We start from the raw sequence: 16,128 nt of genomic DNA, 5'->3' as shown, positions 1-16,128 counted from the left end.
TTGAAATCCCACATCTGTGTGCAGATGCAATCTAGCGTTCAATGGTTGGACTATTTGGAACAAACAAGCTCATTGTTTGGCACCTAATGTGCGAGATATCGCTCAATTGTTTTAGTTATGCATTGCGTGCTTTGATGATTTTATGTAATCTTTTCACCTGTCTGCAACGGAGAAGTTCAATAAAGGTTTTTGTTCTCTTTTTATATTGTTTGCTAGAAATATGCAGGTTGGTGCACATATTTATTCGTAAAACACTTCTAAATTCGTTTCATGGTTTTTTCTTATGGCCAGTGTGTGTGTCTAGAATTTCTGTTTTTTGCATTTTATTCAAATTTTAAGTCTAAATTTTTACATTAATATATTTTATTCGGTTCTGTAATGTCATTTTATTTCCCTTGATTTGATATGAAATGGAAAACTCCATAAGCTCTTGGCTTGTTTATTGTGAGGAATTCTTGAGTTCCCTTTTTTTTCTTTGTATTTCTCTCAGCTGAAAGCTGCCATACAAGGGCAATGTGAAAACAAGGTTTGACACATTTTCCTCCATTATTACAGTTTAACATGATGAAACAGTTTTACTATTGCAACATCCCAAAGAAAAATAAGAAAAAGACCATGTCACCATCTGAGTACCCTACTGCCATTAGCATAATTATCTTTCATTCCGCTGGTGGAACCAGTCTATAACACCCATTGCACCTGAGGATGCAGGGCAGGATATAGCTGAGGTTACCATATCTATTTTTTTTGGCGAGAAATCATATCTTTCGGCTGCTGAGCATTCCACAAAACTGTAACTGTCTCACTACTCTGCCATTTCATTATAGATACACATTTTTTGTAATGATTATATGTGCCTTTATATCATTTCGAAAACATTTTCTAGCAAGGAACAGAAAGAAGCGATGTAAACAATGCAGCACTTGGAAGCAAGAGTTAAGGACCACTTTCTTATTTAGCTACTGCGAAGTAACTGTATGCATTCAGCCATGTTTTGACAAATTTCATAAAACTGTGAAGTTGTGAATAAATAAATTTGTTTGACATAATAATGGTACTTACTTTCTTCTTTTTACAATCGTAACCTCTTGTAAAAAAAAACATAGTTTGGTTGGGAGGTGTATATCCCACTGAACACAAGAAGGAATAAATTTAGGGAACGGTTCGTTCCTCCACAAGTCTTGTGAGATATATACACTGGGGTGACAAAAGTCATGGGATACATCCTAATATTGAGTCGAACCTTCTTGTACCTGGCACAGTACAGTAACCCAGTGTGACGTGGGCAAGTCATTGGAGGACCCCCACACAAATAGTGAGTCATACTGCCTCTATAGCCGTCCATAATTGTGGAAGTATTGCCATTAAAGGATTTTGTGCATGAACTGACATCCTGATTATGTCCCATTGATGCTCAATGCAATTCATGTTGGGCGATCTGGTTAGCCAAACCATTTGCTGGAAGTGTCCAGAATGTTCTTCAAACCAATCGCAAATAACTGTTGCCCAGTGACATTGTGCATCGTGATCTATAAAAATTTCATTGTTGCTTGGGTTCATGAAATCCAAGAATAGCAGCAGATGGTCTCCAGGTAGCTGAACATAACCATTTCCTGTCAATCATCAGTTCAGTCCATGTAAACACAAAAGCACTGCGTCTTCAGGCCACAAGTGGCTCATCGGGACCATCCGACCGCCGTGTCATCCTCAGTTGAGGATACGGATAGGAGGGGCGTGTGGTTAGCACACCGCTCTCCCGGTCGTTATGATGGTTTTCTATGACCAGAGCCGCTACTATTCGGTCGCGTAGCTCCTCAATTGGGATCATGAGGCTGAGTGCACCCCGAAAAATAGCAACAGCTCATGGCGGCTGGATGGTCACCCATCCAAGTGCCGGCCAAGCCCGACAGCGCTTAACTTCGGTGATCTCACGGGAACCGGTGTATCCACTGCGGCAAGGCCGTTGCCCCCATGTAAACACAGCCCACACTATTATCGAGCCACTACAAGATTGAACAATGCTTTGTTAACAACTTGGGTCCATGGCTTCGTGGGGTCTGCACCATACTCAAACCCTACCAACAGCTCTTACCAATTAAAATTGGGACTCACCTACACAGGCAACGGTTTTCCAGTCGTCTAGGGTCCAACCGATATCGTCACGGGCCCAGGAGAGGCACTGCAGGGGATGACGTTCTTTTAGCAAAGGCACTCGCGTCGGCCTTCTGTTGCCATAGCTCTTTAACGCCTAATTTCACAGCACTGTCCTAAGTGGTAAGGTCTTAATACGTGCCACACTGATTTCTGTTTTTATTTCACGTAGTGTTACTTGTTTGATAGCACTGACAACTATACGCAAACGCCGCTGCTTTCGGTTGTTATGTGAAGTCCATGGTGAGAAGCAATGCCTGAAATTTGATATTCTCGGTATGCTCTCCTCAACATGTCCAGTGAGACATATACACCCGACTTAAAATAATTATAAGAACAATCAAAATTTCGAAACATTGCCAAAGCAGGCAATCAATTTTTACAGTAATATGCGAAATTTTAATGAATTCAGTAACTAAATGGTTAAGGGGGAAATCTGTTTATTAAGTTATGCTGACCTGAGCTAAAAGATCCTTTTCCATACCTCCCTACATTAGAAAAAAATCTGAGGAAGTAGCAGAGATTGAACATGGGTCCGTTGGCACTGAAGGCAACGACACTAAGTAAAGGACGTGCAGGCAAGACATATAATGACACATTTGTTTATATTCCAGCACCTACTAAGCTTAATACTTTATTTGTCCAAGACTGTACGTAGGAGCGAAATATTTTTACGGATGTTGGTACAGATCAGTAAGCAGCTCGTGGTCGTGCGGTAGCGTTCTCGCTTCCCGCGCCCGGGTTCGATTCCCGGCGGGGTCAGGGATTTTCTCTGCCTCGTGATGGCTGGGTGTTGTGTGATGTCCTTAGGTTAGTTAGGTTCACGTAGTTCTAAGTTCTAGGGGACTGATGACCATAGATATTAAGTACCATAGTGCTCACAAGGCAACCTTCCCATCGCACCCCCCTCAGATTTAGTTATAAGTTGGCACAGTGGAGAGGCCTTGAAAGACTGAACACAGACCAATCGAGGAAACAGGAAGAAGTTGTGTGGAACTATGAAAAAAATAAGCAAAATATACAAACTGAGTAGTCCATGTACAAGATAGGCAACATCAAGAATAGCGTCAGCGCAGGACCGCTGTAGTCCCGTGGTTAGCGTGAGCAGCTGCGCAACGAGAAGTCTTTTAGTTCAAGTCTTCCCTCGAGTGAAAATTTTAATTTTTTATTTTCAGACAATTATTATCTGCCCGTCCGTCCGTCCGATGCGAGGTAACTGCGCCGTAGTATGGGGACGCTACACCTAAACAAACATCGAAACACACGACGTCAGTCGACTACAGGGCACGGAAGAGAGAGTATTCCTGCTAACGAGGCTCCCTGGCTGGCAGTTGCATTCATTTGTTGCAGTTTATGTGACAAACACTTATGTTTTCATCACTTTTTTGGGAGTGATTATCACATCCACAAGGAAACCTAAATCGGGCAAGGTAGAAGAATCGTTTTACCCATTCGCCAAGTGTACAAGTTAGGTGGGTCGACGACATATTCCTGTCATGTGACGCACATGCCGTCACCAGTGTCGTATAGAATATATCAGACGTGTTTTCCTGTGGAGGAATCGGTTGACCTATGACCTCGTGATCAAATGTCTTCGGTTCCCATTGGAGAGGCACGTCCTTTCGTCTACTAATCGCACGGTTTTGCGGTGCGGTCGCAAAACGTAACTTATTCCAGTGAACAGAAACGTCAATGAACGAACGGACTGATCATAACTTTGCGAAAATAAAGAAAGGAAACTTTTCACTCGAGGGAAGACTTGAACCAAGGACCTCTCCTTCCGCAGCTGCTCACGCTAACCACGGGACCACGGCGCTCCTGCGCTCATATTACCCTTGATGTTGTTTATCTTGCGCATTGACTACTTCGTTTGCATATTTTGCCTATTTTTTTCATAGTTCCACACAACTTCTTCCTGTTTTCTCGATTGATCTGTGTTCAGTTTTTCAAGGCCTATCCACTGTGCCAACTTATAACTAAATCTGAGGGGGGGTGCGATGGGGAGGTTCCCTTGTCAGAGCCATTTGAACCATTTTTTGGTACAGATCACTGTGGGCACAATTTTTAGCTCAACAGGTATCGAAATGGTACTCCACTTCTTGCCGCAGGTTCATAAGCGTGACAGGTGATACGGCCTCGACTGCAGCACAGATGAATTGTCTCAAATCTACCAGTTCTGGAACTTTTGTTCTGTATGCAATGCGCTTGATAAACCCCCATGCACTGAAATCCAGCGGGGTCGCATCGGGAGACCGAGGAGGCCAGGCAATGGGATCCCTCCCCCCCCCCCCCCCCCTTTCCGATCCAAGACTCGTCTCATGGAAAAATGTAGTAACACCTCCTTGATAGTGTCTGGGTGGGGAAGGGGGGGGGGCGATGACACCATCCTGCTCGAAAATGTCTTGTGGAACTGCATAGTTCGCCAGGAAGTCGAGGTAGGTGTGTACTCTCACTGTACACGCCAAGAAAAAATGGACCTATCAAATCACGTTTATGTAACCCCAGCCACACATTAACTTCAGGTGTCACGCTTTCATACTCAGTCATTTCTCCCGGAGTCTCACTTCCCCACAATCGACAGTTATGTCGGTTAACTTTGCCACAGCAATGGAAGGTGGACTCACGACTAAAGAGCACTGCATTGAGGTAGTTGTTGTTTTCGTCGAAACAATGCAACAATTCAACAGCAAAATCACAACGTCTGCGGTGACCCTCAGGTCTAGTGTGACGCGAAAGTTGGAGTTTGTACGCAAGCAGTCGGAGAGTTTGTGCGCAATGTCGTGCACCGTCGAAAGGGGACGAATAGTTCCTTACCAACTTCTCTAACGGATTTACGGGAGCCTCTAGCGAATTCTTCGAGCCTACATTCAACTCTCTCTTCACTCACATGCATTTTAGGATGTTTTGCAGCATTTGAAATCAAACTCACAATTTCTCAAAGAGTTCTGTCCCACTGCTAAATGGATTTACGTGTGAGAGGATCCACGTTGCATTTTCTTCTTGCAGGCCACTGCACACGTGTTACAGATTTTAACTCTGTTAACCAAGCAGCACACAGTGCACATTCCGTTGTGGCGTCCACATGCTGACTGCCAGGGGTACATTTGCCTGCGTCATAGTGAACATTTGGGCACATGCGCATGTGAGATCACATATCGGAGAGTGTCTCTAAGGATTGCGTATTTCGTTATAATCATTTGTTTGTGTACTGCTCTATCACAGGCTCCCTATACTTCGCTGGAAGTTGATATTAACAAAAAGAAATACACCACACTGTTGGTTGTACGCCTTAGAAATGTCAGTCTGCTTTTAATTAATGCCGGCCGGGGTGGCCGAGCGGTTCTAGGCGCTACAGTCTGGAACCGCGCGACCGCTACGGTCGCAGGTTCGAATCATGCCTCGGGCATGGATGTGTGTGATGTCCTTAGGTTAGTTAGGTTTAAGTAGTTCTAAGTTCTAGGGGACTGATGACCTCAAAAGTTACGTCCCATAGTGCTCACAGCCATTTTTTTTAATTAATTGGGGTCTCGTTCTTATTTGACCTCGTGCAAGGTATCATGTATAAGTCTTGACACACAGCAAGGCTGGCTTCACTTGTAGTGTCAAAAATCGTTACGGGTTGCATCAAGACAGTCAGAATACTGATGACGCAAAGAAAGAGCCGTTTAATCACTGCTGACAACTCCAGTCCACTTTGCATAAAGTGAATGGATTACCATTCAGTCTCTGTAGTTGGTACCACAAAGCCAAACAATGGGAAACGTTTTATTCCACTTCCACATCACACAGTGGTACATAGTGCTTTTCTGCAGAAACCAAAGTAGACGTATTTATAGATTTCGATGCACTGAATACGAAATTATGATTAAAACTGTCTCCTTCTTACAAGTAAGGTGGGACTTAACATTCCAAGTATATTGCTACTGTAACCAATAGGATATATACAGTTGACCGAGCGGGCTAGCCGTGCGGTCTGTGGCATCTTGTCACGGTTCGCGCGGCTCCCCCGTCGGAGGTTCGAGTCCTCCCTCTGGCACTATCAAGCTTTTGCTCCGGTTAGGTAATATCGTAGATCCGGGACTGCATCACATACATTCACTGACATCCACCACGACACTCATTTGTCTAATAAGTGAACTGACGCAACCACGAGTGGTACAGCCGTAACAAACGACAACATCACGTCTCGTCTCTAGATTCGACAATGCACACGTAACTAGATGGTAACATGAGTCGTGGTGGAAAATAGCAGTCACCTTACTCACTTAGAGGTTGAGTAACCCTTGTCACAACGTCTTTGCAAAAATGGTTCAAATGACTCTGAGCACTATGGGACTTAACTTCTGAGGTCGTCAGTCCCCTAGAACTTAGAACTACTTAAACCTAACTAACCTAAGGACATCACACACATCCATGCCCGAAGACTGAAGCGCCTAGAACCGTTCGGCCACTCCGGACGGCCAACGTCTTTGCAAGTAGCTCTTATAATGACCCATAAGTGTGAATGTGAAACGGAAACACCTTATTTACTTGTAACTCTGAGGAACGAGACAATTTTAAGCGTATTCGGCGCATCGAAATCTATAAAGCATAACTATTTTCGTTTCTGTAAAAAATAAAAAGTTTGTTTGTAGAAAAGTGATTATAAAAAGCCTTTTACAAATCTACATGTGCAATGCACTGTTTAATTCTAAACATGTGAAAACATGTTACCAATACTGTGCCGTCTCTACTGATGTACAAAATAAGTTGGAAATGAACTTACGTAACAGTGGGGGCGGTATCGTTAGTGTTACTGCAGTTCTTTAGGGGTTCAGCGAGTGAGCAATTGGCAACACTGGTGCCGTTGCCGTTCTTCTCCGTAGTGTTGGCAGCGCTGGTGCCTCCCTGTTGACCGGCAGTCGCAGAAGAATCTCCAGCCGAGGCCCCTTGGGTTTTACTTCCGTTGCGGCTCTTGGTTTCCACTGTAACGTTGTATTCGTTGATGTTACCTGTGGGAGAGACAACAGCACTAATGAAGAGGGTGAAAAAGTGATCTGTGGCAAGAGTGAATCTCTTACACTGCTGCGCTGTTACGAAGTTCTGTCAGTTCAAAGCAGGGGTGTCCAACCCGGAGGCCAAATGCGGCCCCATGCAATTACCAGTACGGCCCATAAAGTGACCATCACATGATCCATAAATAAAAGTAATAAATTAAAGAAATCCGTTTGTGAAACGTTATGATAAATTCAATATATTTACAATTTGAAACTCCCGCCACACAATTCTATTGACGCACTTGTCCGAATGATCCATACCGGTGTCTGTTTTTATGCTCAGTGGTTACTGGTGGTATTATGTACAGCCCAAAAGTACTGGGTGATCAAAAAGTCAGTACAAATTTGAAAACTGAATAAATCACGGAATAATGTAGATAGAGAGGTACAAATTGACACACATGCTTGGAATGACATGGGGTTTTATTATAACAAAAAAAAAAAAAAAAAAAAAAAATACAAAAGTTCAAAAAATGTCTGACAGCTGGCGCTTTATCTGATCAGAACAGCAAAGACAAAGCAAAGATAATGTTCTTTACAGGGAATGCTCAATATGTCCACCATCGTGCCTCAACAATAGCTGTAGTCGAGGAATAATGTTGTGAACAGCACTGTAAAGCATGTCCGGAGTTATGGTGAGGCATTGGCGTCGGATGTTGTCTTTCAGCATCCCTAGAGATGTCGGTCGATCACGATACACTTGCGACTTCAGGTAATCCCAAAGCCAGTAATCGCACGGACTGAGGTATGGGGACCTGGGAGGCCAAACATGACGAAAGTGGCGGCTGAGCACACGATCATCACCAAACGACGCGCGCAAGAGATGTTTCACGCGTCTAGCAATATGGGGTGGAGCACCATCCTACATACACATCGTACGTTCCAGCAGGTGTTTATCAGCCAGGCTGGGGATGCTGCGATTCTGTAACATATCGGCGTACCTCTCACCCGTCACGGTAGCAGTTTTGCTGTCCAGCGCCATGTGTCGGACATTATGTGAACTTCGTTTTTTCTTTTTGTTCTAATAAAACCCCATGTCATTCCAAGCATGTATGTCAATTTTTACCTCTCTATCTACATTTTTCCGTGGTTTATTAAGTTTTCAAATTTATACTGACTTTTTGATCACCCGGTACTTCCGAAGCGACCCGGGCAGGCTGAAATAAAGAACACCCCTGTTTTGAAGGTTCCAGGTACTCACGAGCCAGCACATCCGCCTGGAAGTTTCGATACATTCCGTAACTGCCCTCCTAGTTACGGTTATAAACACACTAGCGTGGAATTAAAAATGAACACAGCTAGAAAAGAATAAATTATTAATTATAAAGGCAATGCCTGAAAGTGCTATGGAGTGGACGGCGTAGATGCAATGTGCTAAGCACTGAAACACTACGTGGCGGAGTATAATTCGTGTACAACTGTCACCCTCCACCCCCACACCTCCTTACTGTTCCACCCACAATTGGGGTGTAAGAAGAACAATGGAGGTCTGAAGGAAGCCTAGTGATTTTGAAAAGAGCGCAGGTCGTTTCAAAAAGAGTCAGCGAGCAGACGCACAAAACTATAGGTGTGTATCTCTGACGTCTAAATCTGCATCTAGATGTGTACTCCGCAAACGACCTTGTGGTGTGTGACTGAGGATACTTTCTGCACCACTGTCACTTCCTCATTTTCCAGTTGCAGTCGGGAATGATTTGCGAAGGAACCATTACCGGTATGCCTCCAGATTTTGCATGTGAGTTGCCTCTCTTTACAACACTCCCTTGGGGTACTCTCGCAATTCGTTATATTTACTTACGTTCAGCGTGAACGGCAACTCCCTGGACTGCTCACCAATCGTCTTCAGGAATTCCTGTACCTCGCTACAGTCTTATGGCGTTGGTACGTTCTTACAGACAACAGCTTCAACCGCAAACAGCCTTGTGCAGCTTGATCACTGATCCTTCATATACAACTGGTAAATACTAACGTTCCCGTCACCATTAAATGGGTAATTTCCAAGAATGGCTGCCTATCGAAAGCGTGGGTACCTAACAACATATATCGAAGTTTTACTCTATGTAGACCACACGACTCTGGTGGTGCGAATTAAGGTAAATGTTTAGTTCATTACCAGGGCAACATTATTTATCGTTTACGCTTGTGAAAAGCAATGAATGAAAGTAAAAGTTTCGAGTGCAAGTAGTCTCACTTGGCGAAATGTAATTCCTCGGTTAATTACACTGAACCGCCAAGGAAACTGGTATAGGCATGCGTATTCAAATACAGAAGTATCTCAACAGCCAGAATACGGCGATGCGGTGGGAAACGCCTATAACAGACAAAAAGTGTGTGGTGCAGTCGTCTCCAGGTGCTACAATGGCAGGTTATCAAGATTTAAGTGAGTTTCAACGTGGTGTTATAGTCGGCACACGAGCGATGGGACACACCATCTCCGAGGTAGCGATGAAATGGGGATTTTCCTGTACGACCGTTTCACGAGTGTACCGTTGGAACACGTGAGGCACTACTGACCTTACGACTTATCTTAGAAGAAAGATTAAGGAAAGGCAAGCCTACGTTTCTAGCGTTTGTAGACTTAGAGAAAGCTTTTGACAATGTTCACTGGAATACTCTCTTTTAAATTCTAAAGGTGGCAGGGGTCAAATACAGGGAGCGAAAGGCTATTTACAATTTGTACAGAAACCAGATGGCAGTTATAAGAGTCGAGGGACATGAAAGGGAATCAGTGGTTGGGAAGGGAGTGAGACAGGGTTGTAGCCTCTCCCCGATGTTATTCAACCTGTATATTGAGCAAGCAGTAAAGGAAACAAAAGAAAAATTCGGAGTAGGTATTAAAATCCATGGAGAAGAAATAAAAACTTTGAGGTTCGCCGATGACATTGTAATTCTGTCAGAGACAGCAAACGACCTGGAAGAGCAATTGAACGGAATGGATAGTGTCTTGAAAGGAGGATATAAGATGAACATCAACAAAAGCAAAACGAGGATAATGGAACGTAGTCGAATTAAGTCGGGTGATGCTGAGGGAATTAGATTAGGAAATGAGACACTTAAGTAGCAAAGGAGTTTTGCTATTTGGGAAGCAAAATAAGTGATGATGGTCGAAGTAGAGAGGATATAAAATGTGGACTGGCAATGGCAAGGAAAGCGTTTCTGAAGAAGAAAAATTTGTTAACATCGAGTATGGATTTAAATGTCAGGAAGTCGTTTCCTAAAGTGTTAGTATAGAGTGTAGCCATGTATGGAAGTGAAACATGGACGATAAATAGTTTGGACAAGAAGAGAATAGAAGCTTTCGAAATGTGGTGCTACAGAAGAAAGCTGAAGATTAGATAGGTAGATTGGGGAAAAGAGGAGTTTGTGCCACAACTTGACAAGAAGAAGGGATCGGTTGCTAGGACATGTTGTGAGGCATCAAGTGATCACAAATTTAGCATTGGAGGGCAGCGTGGAGGGTAAAAATCGTAGAGGGAGACCCCGAGATGAATGCTTAGTGATTCAGAAGGATGTAGGTTGCAGTAAGTACTGGGAGATGAAGAAGCTTGCACAGGATAGAGCAGCATGGAGAGCTGCATCAAACCAGTCTCAGGACTGAAGACCACGACCACAACAACAACAACAACAACAACAACAACCACCACCTTGAATATCAGGAATCCGGTAAAACATCAAATCTCGAACATCGCTGCGGCCGGAAAAAGATCCTGCAAGAACGGGACCAACGACGACTGAAGAGAATTGTTCAAGGTGACAAAAGTGTAGCCTATCCGCAAATTGCTGCAGATTTGAATGCTGGGCTATCAGCAAGTGTCAGCGTAAGAACCATTTAACGGAACATCATTGATACGGGCTTTCGGAGCCGAAGGCACACTTGTGTACCCTTGATGACTGCACGACTCCGAACTTTACGCCTCGTCTGACCCCGTTAACACCGACATTGGACCGTTGATGACTGGAAACATATTGCCTGGTCGGACGAGTCTAGTTTCGAATTGTATCGAGCGCATGGACATGTCCAAATATGGAAAAATCTTCATGAATCCATGGACCCTGCATGTCAGCATGGGACTGTTCAAGCAGGTGGAGGCTCTGGAATGGTGTGGGGTGTATGCAGTTGGAGTGATATGGGACCCCTGATACGTCTAGATGCGACTCTTGACACGTGATACGTTCGTAAGCATCCTGTCTGATCACCTGCATCCATTCATGTCAATTGTGGATTCTGGCGGACTGGGGAATACCAGCAGGACAATGCGACACCCCACACGTCCTGAAGTGCTACAGAGTGGCTCCAGGAAAACTCTTCTAAGTTTCAACACTTCCGTTGGTTACCAAACTCTCCAGACATGAACATTATTGAGCATATCTGGAATGCCTTGCAATGTGCTGTTCAGAGGAGATCTGCACCTCTCGTAGTGTTAGGATTTATCGTCAGCCCTGCAGGATTCATGGTGTCAATTCCCTCCAGCACTACTTCAGACATTAGTCGAGTCCATGCCACGTCGTGTTGCGGCACTTCTGCACGATATGAGGCAAAGGGTACCAGTTTCTTTGACTCTTGAGTGTAGTTTGAGCATAAAGCGCGTTTCGAAAAAGAAAACTGTTTTTCTACTCCCAGCAGTTGATAAACTACCAAAAATTTTGTTTATATGCAAAGGCTGTCTTAAGACATATTCAGACCTGTACTAAATGTGCCAGTTACGATGCCACAACGTAGTTCCGCTCTGGTAGGTTGGCACTACGAGAGACACCGACGACACCACTCTCTAGCCGGCGCTGTCGAGGTTTACGAGCTCCGCGACTGCTTTACCCCATTTCATCAGGTGCAGACAGCCAGGACACTTCGCTTCACCTTCGCACCACCTTGCAAGTTATGTAATATGTTTGCATATGTTTATCCACTAGTAAAGGTGCTTAAACCGTATTTGCAGTACCGAGATTAGTACCTTTCCCTGTTCCTGTTCCTTACCCACGCTCCGCCTGCCAGGCGGGATACAAAACACAGGCTGATACATTTGACGGCAAGGTATGTCAAATAAACATTTTTAAGAAATGCGCTCATAAAAGTGAGACCATTGCAAAAGTTAATTTACGAAATGTCGGCCAAATAGCCAAACGAGGCAAGCCATCCACTGATGGTGATTACATACAGAAGTGGATTTTAAACACAGATGAAGAACTGTTTCCCGATAAAACCGCAGAATGTGAAGCACTACTCTGTCAGCAAATGAAGTGGTGCGTTAAGTTGAAGATATTCCTTGTAATTTACCAAACTAGTTGCAAGAAAAGGCACCTACGTTTGCTTGGTATCCAATAGCCATGGAGGTACCTACAGACATCTCTGCTACTGTACAAAAGCCATTGATTTTTAGAGGTATCAACACAGAGTTCAGAGTTAATGATGAACTAGCAGACCTGATTTTCCTACGTGGTACAACAATAGGTGAGGAATTCTTTAAGGGGCACAGTTAACTTTAGCTCAAGAGAACCATTTTTCGCTTTGTCAGCTTAAATGTGTTACAACAGATTGTGGGGGGAGGGGGGAATTATGTGTGGCAAATATGGAGCTCACTGTTGTGGATTGGCAAGACAGCCAATCCACTAGGAGGAAGCCGAAAGGCACGCGTTTAAGCTCACGCAGGCTGGCGTGAGGTCTGGAACAGGACACGGAAATGAGACTAGTAAAAAACGTACGTATCTTCTGGAATACTTAACTTTAATCCATAATTGGTGAACATCGCTCTTGACGGTACATGTTTTACAGCATCAATAGTAAATGGTAATGGCGCCTTGCTAGGTCGTAGCAAATGACGTAGCTGAAGGCTATGCTAACTATCGTCTCGGCAAATGAGAGCGTAATTTGTCAGTGAACCATCGCTAGCAAAGTCGGCTGTACAACTGGGGCGAGTGCTAGGAAGTCTCTCTAGACCTGCCGTGTGGCGGCGCTCGGTCTGCAATCACTGACAGTGGCGACACGCGGGTCCGACGTATACTAACGGACCGCGGCCGATATAAAGGCTACCACCTAGCAAGTGTGGTGTCTGGCGGTGACACCACACTCACGACCGCGGCTAAACACATAAAGTGAAGCCAATGGTGTTGCGATGTTCTTGACAACACAATGCATTCTTCATCAGTAACCACTCTGTGCAAAGTCAGTGGATATGTCAGTTGTGTCTCTGAGAAGAGGGAGAATCTCCGTCTGGCGATCTCCCATACCAAATGGCCCTAACTGAGATTCGAAACTTGATATGTGGCCCTCTGCTCCAGAGTAAGTATTCTTGGTTCTGCACTCACTGTGACACTGGAGAACTCATACCATTGATTGGTACACAAACAACTCAATTTTGTCACCAAGTGGGTAAGAGTTGTGTAAACCAATACTATAGGTGACCGCCAATAAAATGTCGTTTCTACTAAGTCGATTATTACTCACTGTGCTATGTCTGTTATTCTAGAGGTATTCTGTGATTTTTCTTTCAAGAAATACATGAGTATATAGCGTACAAACTGCCGGTGACTGCGACAGTTCTCTTCTTTTTATCGTCCATACTTTCTAATATATAAACTACTTTAGAAGTTCCAAAATGTACTAGAATAAATGAAATGTCTATAAAATGCCGCACTGTACACTGTACCTGCGGTGAGACAGTCTCCATTCCTGAAATCCATCGCCCCTAGCCTTTGACCTGCCGAGAAGCACGACAGTCCTGGATCTATGGATAAAACATGAAAATTCGCTGCATTGCGCCACATACAGACAGACCCAGCCTGCGGGCACATCGGGGAGACCAGATCCGACAAGACAGGGCCCGCACATTAGTGGGAAACTATGGGCTTCAGATCGGTAGGGCTGATCCGTTAAAGATACCCATAGAAATGGCCTGTGGTTTTGGCCCATCATGGAAGTCCACTCACGTGGCGCAGGCACCATGCTGACGAAATGATACCTCGGTGATTACGCACGCAACAGATAACTTGCACAGATACTCTGAGAGTCAACACTACTGAGGATAGGTAGCGACTCACCATAAAGATGATCGCTGAGCCACAGACAGGCAAATTGAAAAGACAATCACACTCTCGTAACAAAATTTTTGGCCATAGCCTTTGTCAGAAAACGAGAGCGGACACACATTCGCACAATCACTCAGACACAACTCATGCACACATGAGCGTTGTTTCCGGCCGCTGCGTCAACAGTCTCTGAGAATCAGATCCAAACAAACCACTCCTCACGCCTCCCTGCCTCAGATGGGCAGCTCCTAGGCTAGCAGCAAGTAATGGTGGCAGCACTGACTGCAAGGTGTGGGGGAAGTGTGGCAAGGGGAGAAGCAGTGAGTAGGGAAGCGGCGCACCAACTCAGCTGCGCCCAGCCAGCGACGAAGCATCACACCTCAGTAAACAAAGTTTCATGCTACTGAGACAAAAACGAGATTTTTCCAGTGGTTTTTTTTCGAATTTCCCTGAAATATTTGAAATTCCCTGATATTTCCGGAACTTGTGGCAACCCTGATACCTGTGCACATGTACATTCACTGTTTCCTTTTTCGTCCTGCAAAACGCGCTAGTAGCAAAGATGCGTCTAGTAAACAGAAAGCTTTTTTGTGTTTTACAGTCTGCAAGGACTGAATCTCTTGTTACGGTGCAACGAGCGTTGCGTATTACGTTCCACTTTGTTGGCTGCCGAAGAACAAACAATAGTGGGACACCCACATCGGAGAAGGAACAATGTGTGTAAGGCTGTATATCCGTAGAAAAGCACCGTTGTGGAATGGTGCGATTAGTTCCGTGTTGATCGAGTTCTACACAAAACGCAGGTCGATCCACTACGGACAAGTGGGAGAAACTCGAGCACCGCCCTATAGTCCTGGTCACTCCCCATGTAATTATCAAGCCTTCGATACCTTGAAAAATACCTTGAAGGGCTGACGATTCCTATCGGACGACGATATGCAGCAAGGCAGTTACAGACTTTTTTCTTGTTGTGGGTTACATTATCTTCTCCCAAAATATGGAAATCAATGAGCTTGCAGTAGAAGACATGTGTTTCACAGTATTGAAGATGAACAAGAGCGCATAGCTCTTAATTGTGCATTTTAGAGCCCCTAAAGACGTTTTTTCTTGTTTTGGTATAAATAACTATCCCCGAAGTTTGTAAAACTATTTTCTGAAACACCCTGTAAAACGTGAGAATTCTGTGATGGGCCCCAGTGCAAAGAACTTAAAATGACTATCTCAATAGTTCCAACAGCATTCCCATAATCGCACCCTACCGTCTGGTTTACTGACTAATCACAGACATTTAGCTGGAGGAATGCTGTCACTAGACATGATCACATCTTAAATAATGAATCTAGGAAACGCTGAGAGAGAGAGAGAGAGAGAGAGAGGGAGAGAGAGAGAGAGAGAGAGAGAGAGAGAGACTGACCAATTTGGACATGCTGTACACAGAAGATGGTCTTGATCATCGTCATCATCGGACATTCATCATTCACTATTGGATAGAGGCCTCTTTCAAATTTATCCACACATAACGAAAGACCATCGTCATCATCGGACATTCATCATTCACTATTGGATAGAGGCCTCTTTCAAATTTATCCACACATAACGATCGTCAGCGACATGAAGGTCCTGTTTGTTCCTCTATTCCTTTATGGCTCCAGCCCATCTTCCGTTAGGTCGTCATCTAGGTATTTTCTTATCATGAGAAATCAAATGCACAAACCCCCTTGCCCATCTCCGATTATTTCAGTTCGCCCGATCGAACTGTTTCAATTTTGCAAATGGCACTAGTCCTGTCTCTTCTCCAACACATTTGTTTGTTTTTCTGACCCTTCAAATTGTGCCCAAGAGGACTCTTTCCATGGCTTGCTGGGCAGAACATGATACATTTGTAAATAGAGGTTTCACAATGTCCCACACGATGACCAAG

At 44.3% G+C, this 16,128-nt stretch overlaps 1 protein-coding gene across 1 annotated transcript in view; it reads right to left on the bottom strand.

The window, feature by feature from the left end:
• Positions 1-16,128, bottom strand: part of LOC124552546 (flocculation protein FLO11-like) — a 277,283-nt gene that overhangs the window by 35,449 nt on the left and 225,706 nt on the right. Inside the window, exon 6 of the mRNA XM_047126864.1 lies at positions 6,917-7,142. Coding sequence (XP_046982820.1) covers positions 6,917-7,142 — 226 coding nt within the window. The remainder of the gene's footprint in view (positions 1-6,916; positions 7,143-16,128) is intronic.

The sequence above is a fragment of the Schistocerca americana genome, chromosome 10 (genome assembly GCF_021461395.2).
Source record: "Schistocerca americana isolate TAMUIC-IGC-003095 chromosome 10, iqSchAmer2.1, whole genome shotgun sequence".
Taxonomy (NCBI): Eukaryota; Metazoa; Arthropoda; class Insecta; order Orthoptera; family Acrididae; genus Schistocerca; species Schistocerca americana.
This window is presented reverse-complemented; position numbering and strand designations above follow the sequence as displayed.